The sequence below is a fragment of the Propithecus coquereli genome, unplaced genomic scaffold (genome assembly GCF_000956105.1).
Source record: "Propithecus coquereli isolate 6110/MARCELLA unplaced genomic scaffold, Pcoq_1.0 Scaffold270, whole genome shotgun sequence".
NCBI lineage: Eukaryota > Metazoa > Chordata > Mammalia > Primates > Indriidae > Propithecus > Propithecus coquereli.
The window spans coordinates 1,823,342-1,848,368 of NW_012148286.1; the positions used below are offsets into that span (position 1 = coordinate 1,823,342).

The following is a 25,027-nucleotide window of genomic DNA, read 5'->3' on the forward strand; positions in this document are numbered from 1 at the left end:
TTATATATTAAATAAAACTGTTATGATACACTAACCCGAGAAAGCACATGATCTGTGTCATTCTTTACTGATTGATTCAAACCTCTCTGGAAAGTTTTCCTACCCCTTGACTAGAACAAAACATACAGTTTATTGGAACTGAATGCATATTCTAAAGGTTCTAGAGGATGAACTTACTCCAACGTTGTTCCACTTGGTAGAAATTTCTCCTAAAGCTCTATTACTAAGATAGAGTCAACACTATTCAAATTTTTAATGTCCTGGTTAATGTGTGATCCAGATTAGGACTCACATCTATGATAAATAATATCCCATCATTTTGAACCTTTTAAAAATTGATAATAACGATTTGTTATTGCAACTTCCATCTAGATGCATAACTTTATTTTTGGAAACCTGGGCCACCTATAATATAAACACTCTAAACAAGGCAGGTGGTGAGTTCATTTTAGTCAGAAACACACCAAATAGGCATTATGGCAGCAGATCTGGCTGCTACTATCTTAAATAGAAATGGACTGTTTACATTTTTATTACTCATAATTTTTAATCAATGTTCTCTGGATGATCAGGAAGCTGTTTTTGCCTCACCCTAATCAGTGAAGTAATGAAAGGAGATACCCACAGCAAGGACTGTAACTGCAAATGCTGCAATCACACCTAAAAGTAAAACAAACACAAAACAAATGAAAATGGAATGAGCAAAAGAAAGGCTTAATTAATCCTAGGCTCTGAAATGTGGGTAACTGATGGGTCAAAAAAACAACACACATATACATACACATACATGCTATCATAGACACAGACACATACACACACATATGTATGTACTAAAAGCCAGCAAAAAAAATCTTAGAGAAAAATATAGCAGTAAGTTGAAAATTCAGATTGCAAATGTTGCACAAAGTATCTCTCTTGCACACATGTATACATTCAGACATACCTAAGAGAAAAACTAACAATACTGTAAAAGGCTTCTATAAATATTTATATTGGCATACCAGCTGTCTCATGCTACTTAGCTCAAACCAAAAGGCAGCTCCAACAGCCTGTTTCTCAACCATTATAATGCAAAGCTATTTGTGTTGCTATTGAAAACTGCAGAAGCCCACATTGTACCATTTTAAAATCTAAGAATTAGTAAGTCTGGGTTGATAACTTTTATTTTTTCCTGATTATAGTAAGTTTAAAAAAGAAACTGACCAGAGTAGAGCCCAGACAGAAACACACACACATGCACGCACATACAAATTTATCTAATGAATGACAAGAACTACAACTAAATCTTCTGGCTCCTAATTCTCAGTCAAAAGTCTTAATGCTTAACAGTTCTTAAATTGTTCCTTCACTAAACAATAGTCTACATGTTCTTTGTTCAAAAAGTCTGAAAAATGTTCAAGTGACTTTTGCACTTCTTAGAGCCTTTAAAATACAAAAGTTCATTATAAATGTCCAGACTTGAATTTGACTTTTTTCCATAGAACACCCATCAAAATCTCCTGCATTCTCCTGCAATAGTAATACTAGGAATATCAGTTTGGAAAACATCGGCCCTACTTACTATACTAACTGATGCTCAAAACTCTACACATTTTTCTTCTTAAAAAAAAAAAAAAAAATAGATGTGTCATCTTTGAGAGCACTTGGATGATAACACATTATTTATAAATTTTTCTATCTTCAGGGCCTGGTACTTTCCATAATACTCAATAAATGCTGACTTAATCTAGCACTTTTAAGAAAGCAAAATGAAATGAAAATAATTTTAAAGCAATACGAAAACTCAAATCCAAAAATTGTCTTTTCAATGTTATAAAAGAAGTAAAATACCTATGTTTTGCTGAATTTTCAATACTATTGTAGCTTTGATTGGTTGTTTTGGTTGTTCATCATCTGTGTTGTCCAATGAGGCTTCACTATTCACAGAGGAACTCATACAAGCTGCAAGAGGATAATAATAAATTCTACATAAAATGATAATTATTTAAAAATGAGTTTTAAAGAACATCACAAAGAACTATAAAATCAATACCATTTTCCTTTCATTTGTCTTTTTTATAATATAATGAATTTGCTCCTAATCAAATCAAGATGAATTAAATTTAAGGGAATATATGTCAAACTGACATAGTTTTCAAACACTTAGTGTAGGTTTCTCACTGACCTAAACCAGAGGGCCACAGAGCCAGATCTGAATGACTCTCAGAAACTATAATTTGTTTACTATATAGTAGTAGAGATAAATTGATATCAAAAGTCAAACCAGAGAGTAGCAGGGTAAACTTTACTCCTAATTGAGGATTAATTTACATAATTCTTATTGGTGGTTTTGGCAATTAATAATTTTAAATAATTATAGATTAATAATAAAATCATGGATCAGCAAACTGCAGCCCAGGGACCAAAACTGGCCCATGACCTGTTTTTTTACAGCTCTTCAGCCGAGAATCAATTTTTATATTTTTAAAGAGCTACAAAAAAAAGAATATGTGAAATAGATTTTATGTGGTCAACAAAGCCTAAAAGACTTACTATTTGGCATCATACAGAAAAAGTTTGCTTACACTTAATCTAACTTGAAATTTGATATATTCAAATATATAAGCAAAATATGATTAGAAATTTGATCTTAGAACAACTCTGAATGTTAAGCAAGGCAAAGCCATCATCCCATTTTACAGATGGAAAACAAAACCTGGGAGCTTAAGTGCATATTTGAGGGTCACGGCCAGTCAACTGAGAATGTGAACACAAGTTGTCTTTCTGTTTCATTATGCTGACAGCAATTTATGTAGGTTGACCTATCGGAATTTATATAATGAAAATGTTTGAACTTATTACATCCTTAGAGATCACACAGGCCAGTGGTTTTCAATATTTTTTTGTAGTGTTGAAGAATCCTATGAAAATAAATAAGATCTGACAGAAAATCTCAAGCATGTAAAATACACGAAAGTAGTACTACTTGGGTGGAAGCAGAGATGGAGGGCTCCTGGAGTCAGACAGCTCCTTTGTCCCCCAGCGCCTAGAGGCGGGAGAGGTGGCAAAGGAGTGCTAGTCCACAGAACTCTAGAGAGCTGCATATGAAAGCGACTACATCAGACTGATCCCTTTATTTACAAAAAAAAAAGAGAACCACAGAATGAGAGGAAAATATTACTGTTAAAATTTAAAGTAAAATAGCCTACTGTTGTGATTTTAAAATGTTCCTGCAGACATTTCTGTATCCCAATACAAGCACAGGCTCACAAGGATGACATATAAACTTGATTAAATAGATATCTATGATACCAAAACAGATGAAAAAAAAAATCTACTTATTAATTTCCCATGAAGAAAAGTTTACTGTGATTTTCAGAAATAATCCCTAGTAACTATCTCATTAGAATCAAGGGCACCATCATTTTTTATTTTCTCTCTAAGCATATAACTAAAGTACTTTAAAAACAAACAAAAAACCCTCTTCTCTTTTTTCCTACTCTCCCATCAAATCAATCACAAAGAACAACAAATTCTTTAGAAATAGCATCTTTAGAAACAGCCAGTCTTCTACATTTCCACAGTTTCTAGTTTTCTCACAAGTTATAAAACCTTAGTTCTAGACTACATTAACCCACTAGCTTAAAATTTCTTCCAACTTCAGTCTGTAGGTCTGAAAGTTGAATGGATAATACAATTTTATTCATGTTTAAAAAACAAAAAACATTGGGTCTTCTATTAGCAAATATCTCTGCTAAAAAGTTTTTCTTTCATATCTGGGCCAATAAAATCCTTTCATCAGGTAACAAAAATAGTGAAGCATTAATCGTATGTACTTGCTGTAAGAATTTTTTACTTGTATACTTGTATAAAAAGCACACGAAAATTGTTTTATCTTAATACCTTACTTATACAGTTAATATTGAATTGCTATATATAAGGATCATGCTCTAGTACGTCAAGTCCTCTGCACAAGTAATTTGTTTCTATAAAAGACATTCCACTGCTTTCCTATATCCATTTTTTAAATCTGTGATACAAAATCATGTGATTTGATACAAATTTGAGATAATTTTACCGAAGCAGAATGTTTTTCAAGGAGGAATAAGGCCTTATCACAACAATTTACTTGTCTGTTTTTGGTGGGGGCTTGTAGGATTTTAATGCAAATCTCAGATATTATGTCACTACACCAATATTACAATATTTTACCTGAAATTTAAATGCAAATAATGTGATGATTCCATAGAAAATTATATCTCAACCAGTCCCTAAAATCACATAATTTTAAATTCAGACAAATTCCAAATTAATCATCAAAGAAAGTAACCTCCTTGAGTGTCTGTCAACAAAAGAGAAAACAAGGGCCATGGTGAATGCATGCAAAGTTGTGGACATGCTCAGATTTCATTTCAAGCTACTGATAGGTATGCAGGACCATTTAGAAGCTTAAAATGAAATGTTAGGACTTGATCTCCTTAGTTGTCTTCTTCTCTATCCCTAAATCCTAAATTAACAGTGTATCGCTATAGTCAGCAATTTTGCCATAAAATCACATCTTCAGCATTACTCACTTTTCCTATACAATTAAATTATCAATGTTTAACTAAATAACAAAAATTAATTTTAGCTCTGATATCAAGATAGTATTGGCAAAGATGAGTTTCACCATATTTTAAAGTTGTGTCTCCAAATTTTTTTAGCCGATACTGTGGATAAAGTACATCTGATTTATTAAGTTAATGTCTACTAGGAGATGACTAACACATCTAAGAAATTTTAAAGCCCCACCGTTATCCCTCACCTTAAGTGAGTCATTTTAACAAACAAGTTGTTCTTCATCCCTTAAGTCATTTAACAGTATGTTATTTTAAGATACTTACTTGGCAAAATATGTATTTTAAACATAGCAACTACTTGGCAACTATATTACAGAACAGAAATAATTAAATAATAATGAAGCAAATAATACAAGTTGAGTATCCCTTATTCAAAATGCTTGGGATCATAAGTATTTCAGATTTCAGATTTTTTTTTGGATTTTTGAAACCATGTATGTCTGGCTAGGCATAAGCTTATAATTTTTCAAGCATAAAATAAGCATGAAAAAAATGTCTGTGGTTTCCTTAAAATTATTTATTCAGTATTTATTAATCGGTAACAAATACTTATGAACACCTACCATGTTTTAGGCAGAGACCTCAGATAAAGAAGTAAGTATTCTACCTACTTACTATCAAAGATCTTACAGTCCAAGGGGGAAGATCAACATTAAATATGATTATCAAAGGTGGGAAAAAAAGAAAAACAAAAAAATGCAATTGCTTTAAATAATTACAGGTATGTAAAGTAATATAAAAGAACAGCACAAAACAGGGAACTACAAGAAACTTTAGTAGAGGAGTTGAAGCAGTCTGAGCACAAAAAAGTTAGTGACAAGTTAGTATCTACAAAGATTTTTTTAAAAATTCTATTTAGTTCCTTGAAGAAAGGATCAGCATTCTGTTATTCTTTGGACCCCAATCCCTAGGACTGACAAAAATCAATAATTTGTGCAGTCGACAAATACTTATGATGTGTTAAGGCTAGGCTCTTAGTAAAGTGCTAGAAACACAACAGTAAGCAACAGAGGCAAAGTGCCCTCCCTTGTGAATCTCAGGGAAAAATCAGTAAATGTTTGTTGAAATATACATATAATAGTTTCATAAGAGTTTGAATTTATTGGCTTTTAGTTTTGTTTTGAGGAAGCAGTTATGCAAGGCAGCTATAGTTACCTCTTAAGAATCTATTACAGTGGTAGTAGCTAATTACATTTTTAAAAAATATCTTGGCAGCGTAAAGAATTAGTATTAACCTTTTATTAACTGAGGTTAATAACTGTCATTAACTGTTTTTTAAAGAATAACTTAAAAAGCACTAAATGTAATATAAACTAGTCTATATGTTATATTTATATTTAAAATACAACATGAAACTAAACAATGACTTAAAAATATTTCTTAACACAGATAGTCTTTAAAAAATCTAAATGCAATCTCTCTCCATTCCTACTCTTTTATATCAGATTTTAAAGTAACTTGTGAATGGGGCAAGTTTTGGATATAGTTTGCTACCTTTAGTCATTCTTAGTTTAAGAATGTGATATGCACTGAGAGTGTGACAAAGAATTTAAAAAATATAAAAACCATATACAACAGACCCAAGATTCCAATCAACAAGTGGGACATTACACTGACACAATCTAGATGAACTTCAACGAGGATAATGTAACATCATTCATCTATATTTAAAAATGTTTAAAAGGATGAAATGAAGGACATCAGGCTAAACCAAGCAGATCATGGAAAGTGATAGTACTACAGTCTGCATTGGTTAGGTCCCACAGAAAGGCTACACAACAAAATTGTTAAGAAAAAAAGCACAGACTTTAAAACCAAACTTTTTAAGATTAAATTCCAGCTCCAGCATTCCATAACCCTGGAATAGTTACTTAACCTTTCTGAGCCTTAATTCCGTCATCTGGAAAACAGTGTTAATAACAGTATCTACATCATAGGGTTGTTATAAGGATTAAATAATTTAGTATTCGTAAGAGTCTTAAAACAGTGCCTGGAAGACACTGTTTTCAAAGAGCGTAACAGATACTATTTATTAGAGAATATGCTCCAGCTATACCTTTAGAAACGTTTGTTTTTAAGAAAATAAAACATAGCTGCTTCTTAAACATCAGGTACTGAGCAATTTAGAATAGCTTTTTTTTTCCTTTTAAAACAAACTTATTTTCCACATCATGACCAATACTAATCTAGAGTTATGAAAAAACTAGAACCTGGTAGTCTCCAACTAACCTGAGGCAGTTTACTGACAGATTTGATATTTTCCAATCAAATAATTACCTAATCACCATAATTTCAAGCGTACTATGAATCAAACACTACTCCTGCAGGGTATGGGAATTAGCAATGCAAAAAGGAATAACCAAGAAATTAGAAAAGGGACTTAAAAAGATTGCAATATTCAAATATCATAAACACCCATATTCTAACATAACCTAAAATTTTTCTACTAAGATATCATAAGGTTCAAGAATGTAGCTATTTATTCAATATTTATTGATATTTACAAATAATTACTTTCATGGTATATTTTTAAATGTTTTAGGAAGACTATCTTGCACTCACATATTTATTTACAGACATGTTTTCATATCCTGCACTCATAAGAAACAAAAACAAAAACAAAGCAAAGCAAAGCAAAATAAAAAACAAAACTGCCTTTCAAAGTATAAGGTCAAAGGTGAAAGTGATGGCTAGGGGAAGAAAATGTGTTACCCAGTTGGATAGTAGGGCAAATCTATGCTCTACAAAAATACCATTAATCTAATTTTTTAGAACTGCTCATCTCAGCTTAGTGTCCCAATTACATGGAAGGGATATAAGAAGGAAAATAAAGAAACTGTTTAAAAAACAAAATGTTTTAAAAAACTTTATGACATGCTGGTTTAGCAAATAATTAAGATAATGTTCTTTTTTTAAAAATTAGACTTTATTTTTTTTTCCAACTATAAGATATATCTATACTTGATATAGAAAATTGAGAAAATATAGAAAAGCATATAGAAAAAATTTTTTGATTTTATTTCAGGGGTTTTGAGAAATTTTTTCTCTTATATTAAAATAAATACCTTAAAGCTTTACATTGCCACTTATTTAAGGCTGAACCTGTTTTATGAAGATCTCCTTGCTAGGTTTGAAAAAACTGGTCTCTTAAATTTTGGTACAATTTCCTAGGAAAACACACACTACATGTTTATATATAGAGAAAATAAACAGATATACTTTTAAATGTCTCAGTTAATATTTTGAAGTGTCAAACAGAACTAGCTTTGGCTGAAAGCTTTAACTGAAAGACATGCTATTGAAATTAGACATCTCACGTAATCTTGGCTGTAGTCTAATCAGGTTCTTAAATAACATCATATAATTACCTGTGTTTATTTCCTCTGCAATTTCCAAGTCTTCTATTTGAATCATATGATCTAACATCTCTATAAAATGGTCTCTGATTTCTTCAGCTGACTCATCGCCAAATTTATAATCACATAACATTACAGTTGATCCAGGAATGGGGACAAAAACTCGATGAGGGAGGATGTGGAACTCTTTTTCAGAATCTGAAAGCAGAAGGAATATTATCAATATTTAGATAGGCTTGTCACTGGTATCAGTGATATATATTTTAGAAGTATATGAAAACATTCAACAGAAATAAAGTTTAAAAGTCTTTTCATTTTCTAATTGATCTGGCACAAAATTGCTCATACTGAATTCTGTTTTACCTAAATATACCTAGACTCTGCAAGGGACCTATAAAAATACTCACATAAAACTTATAAATTTATCATTGCCTTCGATGTAAAGATGTTGTTGATTATACATACTTTTATGGTCCACTGTCTATGCAAGAACACTCAAGAAAGAATCTCATCCTTGTTCTCAGAAATTATTGTCCTTCTAGTTTGTTTTAAACTTATAAGCACTGTAAATTGGATAGTCAATTTTTCCCTTCTTCAAATTAGTGGCCCACCTACATTAAGCATACAGGATATAACAGCACACATTTTTGTATTCATCTCACTACTGACTTCATCTTACTAGACGTAGCCCCCTCCCTATATCAAACATGTTTAGGACATCAAGACATATTTTGTTTACCAATCTCACACTGCCAATCCTACCTGGCTTTTTTTATCTCCCTTTTGCCTCCTTAATAATACTGATTTTTCTCTTGTTTACTTATAATGCTTCTTTGTAAACAGCCTTAAATCATTTTTAGAAAAAACGAATCTGAATATAAATAAATAATGAATAACTATGTTTCATTCTTCTTTGAATACTTACAAGCCAGAATATATTTTTTCTCCCAATTTCTAACTTACAGAGTTACTGGTCAACATAAACACATAATTATTTTTAGTTCAACACTATGATTCTAATGAACTATCACAAAGATAGAGATTTTGTGTAAAAAATGACCTCTTTCAGCAACAGATATATTAAAAAGCTACTAACATAAAGATCAAGTAGAAAAGTAAGGCTCGCTTTGACAGTAAGCTACACTTCCTTGGCAAGAAACTAGTGGTAACTTTATATAATTACAAACAGAAGATGATGAACAAGGTCTTAAGTGTCATGGGACATGTTATGACTTAAACTGTATTCCTTCTAGATTCTGTGTATTATCTTGTTTACATATAATAACTGGGAGAACAATTTTACTCTTTGACCAGATTGCCTCCTAGCTGTAGAATTACATTACTGCAATTTGTACTATAGCATATAAATTATCTAGGCATTGAAATTAGGAACATATTATTGTATTTTGCACCACAGTTACTTGAAACATATTAAGTAAAAACTTTCAAAGATGACTATAATATGTATATGCAATTGACATGCAAAATTTTAAAACTATTTCAAACTACATAAATTCTAAGTTTATGAAAAAAGAATAATATGCTATAAAATCAAATGTTAAAGAATTGGTTGCAGCTGGTTGCTGTAGCTCACGCCTGTAATCCCAGTGCTTTGGGAGGACAAGGTGAGAGGATCACTTGAGGCCAGGAGTTTGAAACCAGCCCGTGCAACACAATGAGGCCTTATCTCTATGAAAAATAATAATGATAATAATTGGTTGCAATAAATTTAAATTGCTCATTAAAAAGGAAAAAGCATTTATAACTTTCCAGTCGGCTATTTAATATCAAAATAAAACCAAGTTTTCTAGTTGGTCTGAGGTTAAAATGAGAAATCTTTTTGAAAAGACACATCTCAGCAAGTATTCCAAAGAATCCTTCAAGATATTCCCATAGCAAAGTATCTAATTCAACATTATTTGAGTAAGTTCAGAGAAAAAAATTTTAAATTTAAGCCAGTATGATAAGAATTAGGGTTCTGTCCATTAAAAATAGAATCCCTAGCTGGTATCAGAGTATTATAGAAGCTTTTTTAGAACAGGTGATACCAGAGCTGAATCTTAAAGGATAACCAGACATTTGCATAAAGGGATGACAGAAATGACATCAGGAGAGTGGAATCATGGGCACAGGCAAAGAGGATTACAAATGCTCTTAGAAGATAAGTGGTACGGATGGATACTGATGTAGGAATGGAAGAAGGTAAGAGATTTCACAATTGATGACCTAAATTTCCTCAATGAGTATTTGATCTATTGAGAGTAAGTTGGGCAAGATTGAATGAAGGCTTACAGCAAATAATGAAGAAGGCTTGGAATATGTTTTAAGGAGAATCAAAGAAGAGAAAGACCACAATAAGTAAAATGATTAATTAGAGTTCTTATTTTTTTTACTGTCATTGAAATATTAAGTTCTTTCATCTGGATAGAAAGAATGCAAAGACTGTTTACTTTTTTCTTGTTGTTTTGAGATAGAGTCTCACTCCGTTGCATAGGCTACAGTGCCATGGCATCAGCCTAGCTCACAGCAACCTCAAACTCCCGGACTCAAGCAATCCTCCTGCCTCAGTCTCCCAAATATCTGGGACTATAGGTGTGTGCCACCACACCCAGCTACAAAGACTATGTTTTAAAGATTGGGAATTTAAAGTTAATACGTCTTTTGCAGACTTTCTTATGCCTGCAGAAATATTCTAAATCAGGTTAATTTCATAGCATACATTCTACATTTTACCATATTAAAGTACCTATAAGAAAAATAAGCTAAGTAAAATGAGGACAAAATCTAAAATCTAACGATTTGATATATATATATATTCAACTTTAGAAATTTACATTTATTTGTATTATTACACTTACAATTCATTCTTTTATCTTGATATCTTAAGATAAACTAACATGTTGCTGGAGTAATCATCCTGTTACTAAAGTTTAAAATACATATATTTATACCTTGTTTCTTTTTGTAATATAATGCTAAATTTTCCAAAAATTAAAGTTAAAAAATTTTAAAGACAACAAAGCAATTCTTCTCCTTTATAATCTCTAACTTAATAACATTATCATTTACTGAGTGCTTGACTTACACCAACTTATATTACAAACATCACCTCATTTAATCTCACATCCTCAAAAAGTAACTATTACTATTCATGTTTTACATATAAGAAAACAGATGCTTATAAAGGCTGAATCATTTGTTTGAGGTCACTCAACTAGTAGTAGAATAGACACAGAAGCCAAGAACTTCAGTCTATGCGCTTTCCACCAAACTATGCAGTCTATTTCTTTACACGGTTCCCAAGGCCACTCAATTACCAGTGAAAACTTTTTCATTTTTTAAAAACTTATAATTAGATAACATTAACTTCTAAATATATCAAATTTAATGTACAAGTAGTACAAATGCTATTAGAAGCCATTAATTTTACTAATTGGACATCAGAAATTTCAAAATACTAACTCAATATAAAATAATACCAGGACAGTCATATAATATCATTTTTACAAAGCATTTTTAAATGGAAAGAGTATATTAATGTGTGTGATAAAGTAGATCTTTAACGTTAATGGTGGATATGTCCTCATGCCCCTGAAAATCTTAAAATTCACAATTCGGCTGTAACACACACTGTGCTCAGAAAGTGAAGTAATGGATTTATACCATGAGAGTTACGACATACTCAAAATCAAGTAGCAAAAACAAAACCACACCAAGATGAGGCCGCTAGGCTGACTGACTACATGAACAGGCCCCACATATTTTTCCTGTAAAAATCTCAATTCAATCGCTGCATCTAAGATGCAAATTTATGTCTTAGCAAAATTATATATCATTAGTACATGAAATTTGAGGATAATTTGTGAATCGTGGGATGAATAAATGTTAAATCTGGCAATCCTAAGAATATGGCATACTAGGAATACTAAAAAAAAAAGATTAGTACATCAAACCTAATATACTGGCTATCAGTGGTACTAAAAGAAGTTAGTTATATTGCTCTACACACTTGCCAGTGAAAAAGAAGATTAAAAAAAACAAATAAAATGAAAAACAAAATAGAAGTTAGTTATATAGAAGAGCTATGCTTTTTCCCTATGGACAAAAAAATATTACCTTAATAAGCTAACATGTATGTTTTAATTATATACCTATTTACTCATATCTGAACAGCAGAAATGGAAAAATGAGGGTGTAGCTTCAAAAAGCATACTCAATATTTTAATTTTCTTTTTAGGTAAAAAAAATTATTTTTAATATAAATTACTGAGATGGTATAAATGGTTTACATTTCCCAAAAGATGGGATATTTATTAAAGGGTAAGACACCATAACTCAGCCTTTTTTAAACCTAAAAATGTCTGTTAGAGTAATAGCTAAAGTATATAAACTAATGCAGTTTATATAAATCATACGTATTAAAGAATCTATTATATAGCACTCAACACTAATGAGTAACATTTTAATTATGGCTAAATTCTTGAAAAAACACATAGATATTAACAAAAAATACTAGCTTTAAAATGTCAACACAGTTTACTCATTCTGGCAGGGGAAAGTTCATTCAGAATAACTTTAAAAAATCCTCCGGCCAGGTGAGGTGGCTCATGCCTGTAATCCTACCACTCTGGGAGCCCAAGGTGGGAGGATCATTTGAACCCAGGAGTTTGAAAGCAGCCTGGGCACCATAGAAAGACCCCCTTTCTACAAAAATATAGCCGAGCATGGTGGTACATGCCCATAGTCCCAGCTGCTTGGGAGGCAGAGGCAGAGGGATCCCCCGAGCCCAGGAGTCTGAGGTTGCAGTGAGCTATGATGATGCAATTGTATTCTAGCCCGGGTGACAGAGCCAGACCCTGTTTTAAAAAAAAAAAAAAATCCTCCCTGAAATTTGAAGTTGTTGTATCTTGACATATTTGGTATTACAGCATTCAAAAAAATTTTTCTGGGCAACAACTGAAAATTTCTCATTCAATAATGAAAATAAAAGATGACACTGTTATAAAAGATAGGTAGGCAGCTATAAAAGATGACATATCTATTATATCTTGATGTCCCACTATTGTAACAATTGAATACATGCAAAAATTAGTACTTATTTTATACTCATAACTTTTTTTTCTGGAATTTCATTCAAAAGCAGATCCTCAAATAGTATTTCACAACGATCAGCAACTGTGTTCAATATATCCCTCTTCATTGCCTATAGGGAAAGAAACACGAAAAAATACAAGAAATAAAATACTTTAGATTTACAATATTTAATTATCAAAAAACCCACATAATGTGCTTTCTAGTATAATCATGTCCACTAAATAACTGATACACCATTCCATTTTTTATTTCCATTTATTTGACATGTTTATTAACACATAGTTTAAAGGCAAATTTGCCTAGTAATAAATTTGCCTAAGTGATAAATTAAAACCAAAAAAATGAATAAAATTTTTTATCTAAACAAATAACGCCAGTGTTCCAAATTAGGAAATGTATAACTATGGCATAAATGCCTGTCATCACCTTTTAAATTTCTGAACTATATGGATTATAGAACACTACTTAACAATTCTTCCTATAAATACTTTTCCTGTTATTTGGAAAATTCACTTTCCCTCAGAAGAAATGATTTCAAATGTCCTAATATGATACAACTGTGGAGCACCTACTAAACCTATATAATTATCATTTTTAAAAAATGCATAAAATAGATATTCTATGTATGAAAATCTTAGAACCAATTATATTAATATGGGACATCTGGGGTGCCCAAAACATTGGGCCCTTATCAGTTAAAATCAAATTAATAATTATAAAATCCGATACTGAAAAAAGATAAAATTTTAGGTTTTTGAATAGTTTGGTTAACATGCTTTCAGTTATTCCTTTCTGTACCTGCACAGCATCTTTAACCTTGGGTTTATGGCTGTGAATATAAGCTCTGCATTTCACAGCACCCTTAAGGTTTACAGAACCACTGCAGATCTGGACCGTGGCTGTGGATCTGTGGTCTGAATTTAGGAGCTGAAAGACAAAATCTGTTGTAAGTTCCAATAGCCAACAATTATTAACCACAGGAAGTATTTAACCATTATGGAAGCCATTTTACAAAGAGAGAGGAATTTTTGCCTGAGTCAAGTGTTTGAAAATATTCTGCATAAATAATTTATAGGTCTTCATATTTCTCTTTGTAAGTTATAAATTATTTTCTAAGCATCTTGAATGTGCACTGAAATTAAACACAACTACATTTAAATTTTTTTACTAACATAACATCTAAAAATCCAATATACATTCAATATATTCACTAAAAATGTATTATTTGCAGATTACTCAGATAAGTGCTGTGAAGATGAAAAGATATACAAAGAAGACATGATGTAATAGGACAGGGGTCTCCAGCCTATGGTGAGTTGTGTAATTATTTCATTATATATCACAATGTAATAACAATAGAAATAAAGTGCAATAAATATAATGCACTTAAATAATTTGGAAACCATCCTCCCATCCCACCCCCATCTGTGGAAAAATTGTCTTCCATGAAAATGGTCCCCAGTACCAAAAAGGTCAGGGACTGCTGCAATAGGAGATATAAGATGTACAATACGAGATATGTACAAAAATAACTAAAATAAAAAGTGGGATGTAGTAAATATGGTAAAATTATAATCAATTCATAGACATGCATTTATTTATATACTTTCAACTCATAACTTTCATAGAATGAAAGTAATGTTATGCTTCAGAGCAAAAACAAACACACCAATTATGCGTGACACCGGAGAATGATATTAGTGGTTGTAAGTAGTCACTTTCATCTTGCAGTCCCATCTTCTTTAGTCTAAGGAGTGTTAGCTCCTGTTTGGTTTTCAGCTGCTTTGCAGATATGTTTCACCTTAGCATCTTAATAAGAGCCAAAACAAGGAGAACACCAAAACCCTGAAAGTATTCTAAATAGGCAGAGCATCCCTAATCCAAAAATCTGAAACGCTCTAAAAATCTGAAATTATGGAGTGCCAACATGATGCTCAAAGAAATGTTCACTGGAGCATAATGGATTTCAGATTTTTAGATTAGAAATGCTCACCTAAATATTCTCAAATCTTACAAAATCCTGAAAAACCTGAAACCCAAAACACTTCTGGTCCCAAGCATTTCAAGTCAGGTATACTCAAACTGTATTAGAGGCCTATAATCACAATGGAAACCAAAATCATGATTAAAAAAAAAATTTTAAATGGGCATAGTAAGAAAGCAATTTATGTTCTAAGAACACTTGGAATAAATCATTCAACAATATGGTCAATTCTGAAGAACAAAAATCAAATCACTTTACAGAGCACTTTACAGAGCTTGTAAAAAGTGCTACATAATCAGGAATAAAGAAAGAAAAATGGTGACAGAAAGAAATAGAAAGAACGTGAATATGTACTGAAAGAGCATCATCAGTCAATTCTAATGTAATTTAGGCAATGTCTAATGTAACCAGGCAAAACTTAACATTTCTAGGCTTTTAAAAGAATTTAAATTTAAGCATGGTCAAGGTCATGTCAACGAAAAATTTGTCACAGACCAAACAGTTCCATAGGTCCTGAGTCCATTCAAAAAATGTCCATCAGCATATCAAGCAGCAGCATGACAATGCTGATACTACATTTGCAATAATCTTCCTATGACACTTGTAGATTTCACTGATATATCAATAAAGTGGAAGTGGAGGAGGAGTAATAAGCTTCCCTCATCCACTCCACAAATCTTTACTGTAGATAAAACTATTTTAGAAAATAATGCCCTATTTTGCATATTTAATATATAACATATGTTTTATAACATATAATTCATTTATAATATATATGTATATTATATATGTATTAATTAGGGCACTGTTTTCCAAAATAGACTAAACTATTAAAGACACCTGCCTGCCCCCCGCCCACACATACACATACACACACGGAGAAGAATTTTAAAGGATACAAGGACTGACTCATTCCTTGATGGTGGAAATGTAGCTGGGTTCTACAAATGTAAATTTCTCTTGGTTACCTGGATTTAGGAATAAACCAGCTTACAAACAGCCTTTGGAATCCAACTGGTTCATAAGTAAAGGAACTTCTGTGATAACAATACAGTATTTTGGAAAAGGAAAGATCCATCTGGCTGTGATGACCAAATGAAACCTTATACGAATAACGGCATTTGGGCTAATTCTTAATGTACGGATAGGATTTTGACAGCTTGGGTGATAGGGAAAAGAAGGCACTGGCAGGACATGTTCAGGAAATTCACAGAATTTTAAAGGCACAGCATATATCTAGAATAGTAAGAGTTAGAAAATAAGAACAAAAAGGTATGCTGAGACTATGAAGAGCCTTGAATTAGACTTTTCTAACTCATCAATATAGAGCAATTAAGAAATATTGAGCAAGGAAAGTAACATAATCAGTGTCTGATTCTTATATACACTCAATAAATAATTTTTGAAAAACATTATTAAGTAGATGAATGCAAACTGTGATTCAGAAAGGATAATTGGTATACACAAGAGAGTAGAAAAATGGAAGATATTCCAATAGATATACAAACAAAGGTATAAGGGTTTTCAGAGAAACGAGCACTTTTGGAAAGAACGCATAGATGACGAGAGACCAGTTAAGTTACCTGTGCTAATCTAGGTAAAATAATACTATCATAAGGCTACTGGCAGTGGAACTGTAAGAAAATAAAAGGTAAGTCTTACACTACAATGAGAGAATCAATGAAACCTGAGTGGAAGAAAAGTAGCAACCATTACTTACTGACTACTGATATACTGGTCACTTCAAAATTTCTAGTTGGGTGACCAGTGAAATGACCAACAAAAATATATTATACTACATGATATTAGATAACTATCATGATAAATTATCTTTTATTATTTTCCAGTCTTCTCTCCATATTCCCATACTCTATACATCTCCCAACTAAAATTTTTTCACTAAAATAATTTTAATCAAACTGTTTAATAAACTAAGAGGTAAGCCTAACTAGCAAAGAGCATAAAGTCAGAGAAAAAGCCAGCCTTTAAACAAAGGAAACTTCTAAAATCAAAACAAAGGTAGAAAACAAGAGACTAAAACACTTTTAAGGTATTGAATAAAAAATTGAGAACCCATGTTGAGTGGCATAAGTAACAATTTAGTAATGTTCTATGGCTAAACACAGAGAAAGGGAAGAAATTAAAACATCCTCAGATGCCAAATTGCCTTTAAGTCTATTTTATTCAGTTAAGAAAATCCAAGTCCTGGTAGTATTTCCTTTTCAAAGCCCAGTTTAATATTGAAATTAAAAGTTTTCTACAAACATGGCTGTGCTATTTTATACTCTTGTCTGTTCATTAGGATAATTTCAAGCAGGTTTAAAATCAAAGGCATGTTTACTTTTAGAAATAATTAGTGGCTTTAATTTTTTATTCTTCAAGATATACAACTTTAAATTGTCCAAGAGAGCTGTAATTTAAAACTACCAAACAGAAATATAAAACTTACTAATATTTTGTGATTTTTATCACATCAGAGGAGATATAAATCTATTTCAAATTATGCATATGACAACTCTTTGCACATCTGTGCATATATCTTTTACTTCTAAGTTGTTAAGAATTGCGACTTCACTCATTAAACCTACAACCCAAATTATTTACATACATGTAGCGCACACATGTATGTATGTATATGCATACATTTTTAATTGCTATCTACTTGATGTTAAAAGTTTAATAGCCTTAAGGCAAAAGACTCAAACAGGTTCTACTAAACTAATGTTTCTTGTGAATAACTTTCCTACAACTAGACATTTTATACAGTCTCTCACATCTCTAAAATTCTTTTATTCTTTAATTATAATCATAAAATCAGAAACAATTTCATTATGGTTATTCTAAGAAACAATGAATATAAAGTAAGTAGCATTTTAAAATATTTACCAACTGTGTTAGCACTCTGACATCAAAACAATGACTAGTAGTTTGAGTATTTCCTCTGGAAGATTTTTTCTGAAAAAAACACAAAATTTAAAAAGCCAGACTTTTGAGATTGTAAGTGGAATATGAAAGACAATTTAGAAACTATCTCACATATACTAAATAACGTAAGAGAAAAAACAAATTTTATTACCTATTTTAATTTAGTTTTTTATACAATGTTACTTTACGTATTCTGTATCAATGAGTACTCTTAGAATAAATCTTTAATTCCCTACTTTCAGTCCTCTGTAGCAGTCCCCAACCTTTTTTTTTTTTTTGAGACAGAGTCTCACTCGTTGCCCTGACTAGAGTGAGTGCCGTGGCATTAGCCTAGCTCACAGCAACCTCAAACTCCTGGGCTCAAGTGATCCTACTGCCTCAGCCTCCCGAGTAGCTGGGACTACAGGCATGCGCCACCAAGCCTGACTAATTTTTTTCTATATATTTTTAGTTGTCCAATTAATTTCTTTCTATTTTTAGCAGAGATGGGGTCTCACTCTTGCTCAGGCTGGTCTCGAACTCCTGAGCTCAAACAATTTGGTACCAGGGACCGGTTTCATGGAAGACAATTTTTCCACAGTGGGGAGTGGGGGAGGCAGAGCTCAGGTGGTGATGTAAGCCATGGGGAGTGGCCTTAAATACAGATGAAGCTTCACTCACTTGCCCACTGCTCACCTCCTGCTGTGTGGCCTCTGGTTCCTAAATTTCAGGGAGGACATGGTGAGGGGAGGTTGGCAGAGCTCTGCAGCCCCATCACTAAGAGGCCATGGACTGGTATCAATCTGTGGCCTGGGTGTTAGGGACTGCAGCTCTAAAACAAGGACTGGCAAACTATTGCCTCGGGGCCAAATATCTGCACTGCCATCTGTCTTTGTAAATAAAGTTCTACTCAAACACAAGCATGATCATTTATTTACATATCATCTGTGGCTGCTTTCATGCTACATTAGCAGAGTTAAATAGTTGTAACAAAGACAATACTTGGCCTGCCCAGTCTAAAATATTTACTACTTGGTTCTTTACAAAAAGTTTGCTGACCCCTGTTCTAAAGAGAGAGATCATCAAAATTCCTCTTCCTTTAGATTAAAGCTATTTTGGAAGCCCATCCAGACACCTCTTAGAAAATGGCCATAGTTTTTAAACAGCTGTCAGGGCAGAAGAACATGTGGCCTTTAGTGATAAGTGAGCAGTTTACAGTTTCAAGATTAGAGAGAATTCAGAAGACACTCTCTACTTTAGGTTTCAGGATTCCAATTACATCAGAAATAATCTCCTCCCATCATTTTCTGAGAAAAACATTTGCCTTTTACTTTAAAAAAACCTTTGAAATGAGTACATGAAACTGGTTTTCATGAAGGCAAAGACTAAAGATAAGTCATCTTTTATTTTTTCCTTAAGCACACATAATTTTATAAGATGGTTTTCTCTGAACTCACCTGTCCTTCTAATAGGTCACAATCTTCGTCTTTAACTTGTCCATTAATCAAATAAACACTGTTTTCTATTTGCTTGGCCCAGCGTGTAAGTCCATTCTTAAATACAACACAGAAATCTTTCAGATACAATGTCATCACAATTAAACTCCCTAGTCTCTACTTTTTTCTTCTACATAATACACTGAAATATTATTAATAAGATCCCTAAGTATCAGTAATACAATACTTAAATCCAGTCTCATAAATTGAAAAAAGCATACTGCCAATTTTTAGTACATTATCCATATTTTATAATAGTTTTTTCTGATCTTTATCCCAAACTAACATTTGTATCACAAACTCAAAAGGCTTATTAACTACTAGACCACAGTTAATAAAATTCAATAATATTCATTATCTTTAAAAAAATGAGAAAAAAAGCCTCAAATGAATAATATAAAGCAGTAATAAAGAGGAAAAAATAAGCAAGCTCCATTTTTCTTCATCTTTTTTTTTTTTGAGAAAAACAAAAAAAGAGGCACCCAGCCTCCATTTTTCTTCTTCAGTGTGAAAAAGGAAGAAAAATGAGATATAAACAAAAGAATGGTATAGAAATACAAAAAAGGGTTAGACATGGTGGCTTACACCTGTAATACCAGCACTTTGGGAGGCTGAGGTGGGAGGATCACTTGAGGCCAGGATTTCAAGACCAGCCAGGGCCACTTAGGGAGACCCTATTTATAAAAAAAAAAAAAAATTAGCTGGGCGTGGTGACATTCACCTGTAGTGCCAGCTACTGAAACAGGAGCCCAGGAATAGGAGGTTACAGAGAGCTATGATCAGGCCGCTGTACTCCAGCAGCCTGGGGGACAGAGTGAGACCCTATCTCAAAAAAAAAAAGAAAAGAAAAAAAGGATAGAAAAGGGAAAACAAAACTAAGGACCAAGAGAAAGCTAAAAGTCCAAACAGTATGACTTTTTACGTAATTATGTTTTACAAAGGCCAGGCACAATGGCTCATGACTATAATCCTAGCACTCAGGGAGGCCAAGGCCAGAGAATTGCTTGAAGCCAGGAGTTCCAAACCAGTCTGAGCAAGAGCAAGATCCCTTCTCTACAAAAAATAGTAAAAATTAGCTGGGCATGGTGGTGTGTGCCTGTAGTCCCAGCTATTTGGGAGGCTGAGGCAGGAGGCTCGCTTGAGCCCAGGAATTTGAGGTTGCAGTGAGCCATAACGATGCCACTGCACTCTAGCCTGGGCAACAGGGTGAGACATGGTCTCAAAAAAAAAAAAAAAAAAAAAATTATACTTTACATATGCTAATTAATAAATGTTTAGTATATATCTATAATACTGAACATGCTAGCATTATGACATTGTCCCACCTCTAAAAATATTTCTAATCTGGCTGGGGTAATATGTAACTCACTCATATAACAATGTTATTATAAGTAGAATGCAATTTTTGAGGATTATAAAATGAATGACACAAAAAATTTTTTTTAAAAATTAAAAATAGTAGGAAAAAAATGAATGACACAGGCAACCATAATAAAAGTAGATTGTTCACTCAGCAATCATGAATGAAAATTCAGTTTACTCTGATACCTTTGTATTTTTCTCCAAAGTATAGCTGACAGAAGTAGTAGAAAGTGGAATGTGAATATTAATGTGAACTGTACACTCTAAAGAAAGCCATGAGGTTGATAACCCATTTTGATACTTCCAATCTGCCGGTTTTGCTGAACTCTAGCAGTAGAGAAGGGAGAAAAATAAAATAGATGTGATTTAGGTAAAACACAATGATCAATAAAACACAAAAGTGCACAACCCAGTAACTCATACAAGCTGATATCCAACATATTTGGGCAAATTCCTTGATCAAAGGGGTATAGATTAGGAGTAAATAGAAAATAAAGCATGCATTCAGTTCAGTACTCTTCAATACATCCTAAGCAACCCTGGCAACCCTCCCCCTCCCTCCAGTGGCAGACAGAAAAAAGATTGGAAAGTTCCATGTTTAGAATTCTGAAAAGCCCTTTGCTCTTCTAACTTTCACCTGTAGCTTCCATAGTTATCAATTCTGAAGATTCTGATGTGGAGCAAATAATCACTGAGCGACTACTAGATGCCAGACATTTTTCTTCCTGTCCCATCCTTGCTAACAATACTGCAAAGTTACTTTCTCACTTTGCTTTTAGACACTTTATTAAAATGCTAGTCTGGGTTCGGCTGAATACAAGTAGCTTGTTTGCTAGGCATTGCAGCTATTAATATCAAAAATACTCTGTCATTTTTACTATCAGCTTCTCAAATATAACACTAAATGCATAAATAAGCTAGGAGAAGCTTAACAAAGATATTTTAACAATTAAAAAAAACCATAAGTTTTCCTTGCCTACAATAAAATTGTGCATATTTCAAAATAAAAACTACAGTTGGCTGTGGACATCAATAGGAAGTGATGGCAATCAAAATAATTAAAACTAAATATAAAGTTGAATTTTAATTTAAAAATAGTTTACAACACAAAAATCTTTAAAAAGTAATTTTTCTTACCTTTGGATCATGGACATCGTAAGTTCGACAAAATATTCTTTACTAATTAAGGATAGAAATGACCAAAAATTCTTGATAATCAAAAGAATATAAATCATAAAAAAATTAAAATTAAAAAAAACACATGCGTCCAAGAGTTCTTACAAAAATCATGACACTTTATGTACTTAAAGCTATATACACATGTATCTATATATGTATGTGTACATATAACATGTGTGTATGTATACACACACATATAAATTGCTCTGACTATAGCACTTTCAGTTCTTGAAAACTATTACCTACCATTCATAAATCCTGCTAATCACAAGGAATAGAATGAAAGCACCTGTGAAATTTATTTCAACTATTCCCCCTCCATAACACAAAAGAGCACTGTTTTAGACGGGGTCAAGCCTCAGAATGTTCATTGGATCACAAGGCTTGGAAATGAAACTGTCCAGATAAATACCAAAGAAGTTAAAAGCTGAGCTTCTGCAGGAATGGTCACTTTTTAAATTTAGTCTTCCAGAAGTCCTAACTGGGCTCTTTAATTGCATTACTCCTTTGGTGAGTCTGTCTCTTGATTGGAGGCACCCTACCCCTAGCAAGATGCAGAAGAGAGAAGCTAAGGAGGCCCTGTAACTGGCTTCTAGTGCCACTTGATCTTGGCCAAGACATAAGAATTTCTTGGGTGTCCTACACTGTCCAGCTCAGCACATTTATGCTCTGAATTGCACATTTTATCCACAGTAATTGGAGGTAAAAACTTTAACATAATAAAAATATTACTTTGCCTAAGCTGTCAGCTGGGCATTTATATCTCTCTGGGGGATCTATTGTGCTTGGATGTATAGGGTAGATAGCTGGTAAAGCATTCAGAATCCTGAGTCTCTGCTATCACTCTCAAACTCTATATAACCCTGGGACATAATTTAACCATTATTGCTATTATTATTGGCAGCTCTAATCACGTTATTTACCAAAAAGCATACAAAACTATGCCTACTTTCAAAATAATGATGATTTAAATAAGTGGGGGAAAAACTTGCAGGAATATTATTTTGGTACCATATACTTTTAAACAGAAACTCCTAAATAAAAGATACTTTTTTGTAGAAGAGCAAATGTGAAGTGTCACTCGTTCTGAGACCTCTTCCTCTGTGAAATTCCACAGTCTCTTTCTATTCATAGACTTTTCCATAGCAAATATAAGCTGAAAGAAAAACATACATCAATGCAAAATGAAAAAAAAAAGTCAGCATGGAAAAAAGACAATTATAATGCCCCTATGCTTTAAAATTCCATGCTTCTATCATTAATTTTTTTTTTTTTTTTTTTGAGACAGGTCTTGCTATGTTACTCAGGCTGGTTTTGAACTCCTGGACTCAAGAGATCCTGCTGCCTCAGCCTCCTGAGTAGCTGAGACTACATGCACATGCCACCAAGCCTGGCTATTTTTTTTTTTTTTTTTTAGAGTCGGAATCTTGCTATGTTGCCCGGGCTACAGTACAGTGGTACTGTACTACTATTCACAGGCCAATCACAGTGCACTGCAGCCTCGAGTTTCTAGGGTAAAATTATCCTTCTGCCTCAGCCTCCAGAGGAGATAGGCGCATACCACCACAAATTTTTCTTTTCTTCAAAATAAAGACTGAAACTCATCATTAAACATTTTAGATTCTATTTTTAGGGATTTACAAAAAAATTAGGTTTTAAATAGAACTGGATATGAAAAATTAATTTGGGGCAACTAGCATTTACATGATATATAGAAGAGACTATTTTAATTAGAATGAGAAAGACAAATGATTTTAACTACAAAAATGGAGCATGTAACCCATTTAGTGTTTCCTATTTAAAAGTCAGAAAAGACTTAAGGTTAAGGACACATAAAATGTAGTAAAAACTTAAAAGTAAAAAAATCAGAACAGTAACATAAATTTATGTCAGCAATAAGAATCTTAAAAATGCATACTTGATATAAGGGATGTTACACATTTGGCTCTAAGCTTTCTAACAATAACATGCACAGAGACATCTAATTTGTTACATAATTCCAATGATTCATAAGCTGAAAACAAATAATTGTTTGTTTTCAAAGAAGAAGTACAACTTTCTTGATGACTGTATAAAAAAAATTTCTCCCAGACACACAATATTATATAATATAATAAACAACATTCTTAACAATAAATCTTACAGGTGACGGTGACAAGTTTTAGAAGGTTATTTCTTACAGTATCTCTCAATGCTGGCCAATAGATACAAAGTTAGATCATTGAAACGGAACAATTTCAGAGATACAGCATTTCTAAAGTTTTATCTGATTCTTAGGAACAAATGATACAAAAGCAAAAGGATGAAGAATCTGACTGTATCTCTCTAGCACTGAGCCCATATTCACCCCATTCAGTTCACCTCCAACCACGAAAGGATGCACAACAAATGCTATTAATATTAAATATACAGATTTAGATTAAATTGCAAAGTGCCAGAGAGGATAAACAACTGTGAAAGAGATAAGTTTATTTAAAATGAAAAAATTGGCAGAAGATTGAACAACTTGCCAGGGAGGAGAATATCTCCATTTTCTTCTCTTACTCCCTAAGGTGCAAATATCAAAGGCTTAGGGCGGGACATCTGACAGAAGTTACAAAACTGGAAGAAACTGTAGAATCTGGGGTTCTTAGCTGCACATTTTTTATCTAAAAAAAAGTTCTGGGGGGATTCTGTGAGGTTTTGTGCTTCTCAAGATTATGAGACCCCCTTTTCTTGGGGCATGAAATACCCTTTCGAAAGTTCATTTGGATCTTGAATGCAAAAAGAGATGAAAACTGGCTGCGCAGAGTTTGCCTTAGGTTTGGGTTTAAGGAAAAACACTTTGTGGACCTTCGTATTTATTTTTAGACTATGTTAACCAATTCTCTGATATAGCAATAAAGCAAAAGATACAGTGGATTCAGGATAGATCCTCTGTCCAGGAATAAAAAATAAATATTTTATTGTTGTTTATGTTTTACTCTCAAAATCTTAAGAGAATGGAACAGAAGGAGAAGAATCTCAGCACCTATTAATTTTATATACTAGCAATCACTTGTTACTAAATGTAAG

General features: G+C 32.6%; 1 protein-coding gene across 1 annotated transcript in view; it reads right to left on the reverse strand.

Moving 5' to 3' along the window:
* Positions 1-437: 437 nt before the first annotated feature.
* The window catches only part of LOC105813191 (chromosome unknown open reading frame, human C1orf27), a 34,396-nt gene continuing 9,806 nt past the window's right edge, over positions 438-25,027 (reverse strand). The window contains exons 5-14 of the mRNA XM_012647833.1: positions 23,023-23,129; positions 21,932-21,968; positions 20,981-21,121; positions 19,394-19,489; positions 17,919-17,987; positions 13,847-13,975; positions 13,067-13,157; positions 7,967-8,152; positions 1,831-1,941; positions 438-660 (exon numbers count right to left, since the gene is read on the reverse strand). Of these exons, the coding sequence (XP_012503287.1) occupies positions 593-660; positions 1,831-1,941; positions 7,967-8,152; positions 13,067-13,157; positions 13,847-13,975; positions 17,919-17,987; positions 19,394-19,489; positions 20,981-21,121; positions 21,932-21,968; positions 23,023-23,129 (1,035 nt within the window). The 3' untranslated portion in view covers positions 438-592. The remainder of the gene's footprint in view (positions 661-1,830; positions 1,942-7,966; positions 8,153-13,066; positions 13,158-13,846; positions 13,976-17,918; positions 17,988-19,393; positions 19,490-20,980; positions 21,122-21,931; positions 21,969-23,022; positions 23,130-25,027) is intronic.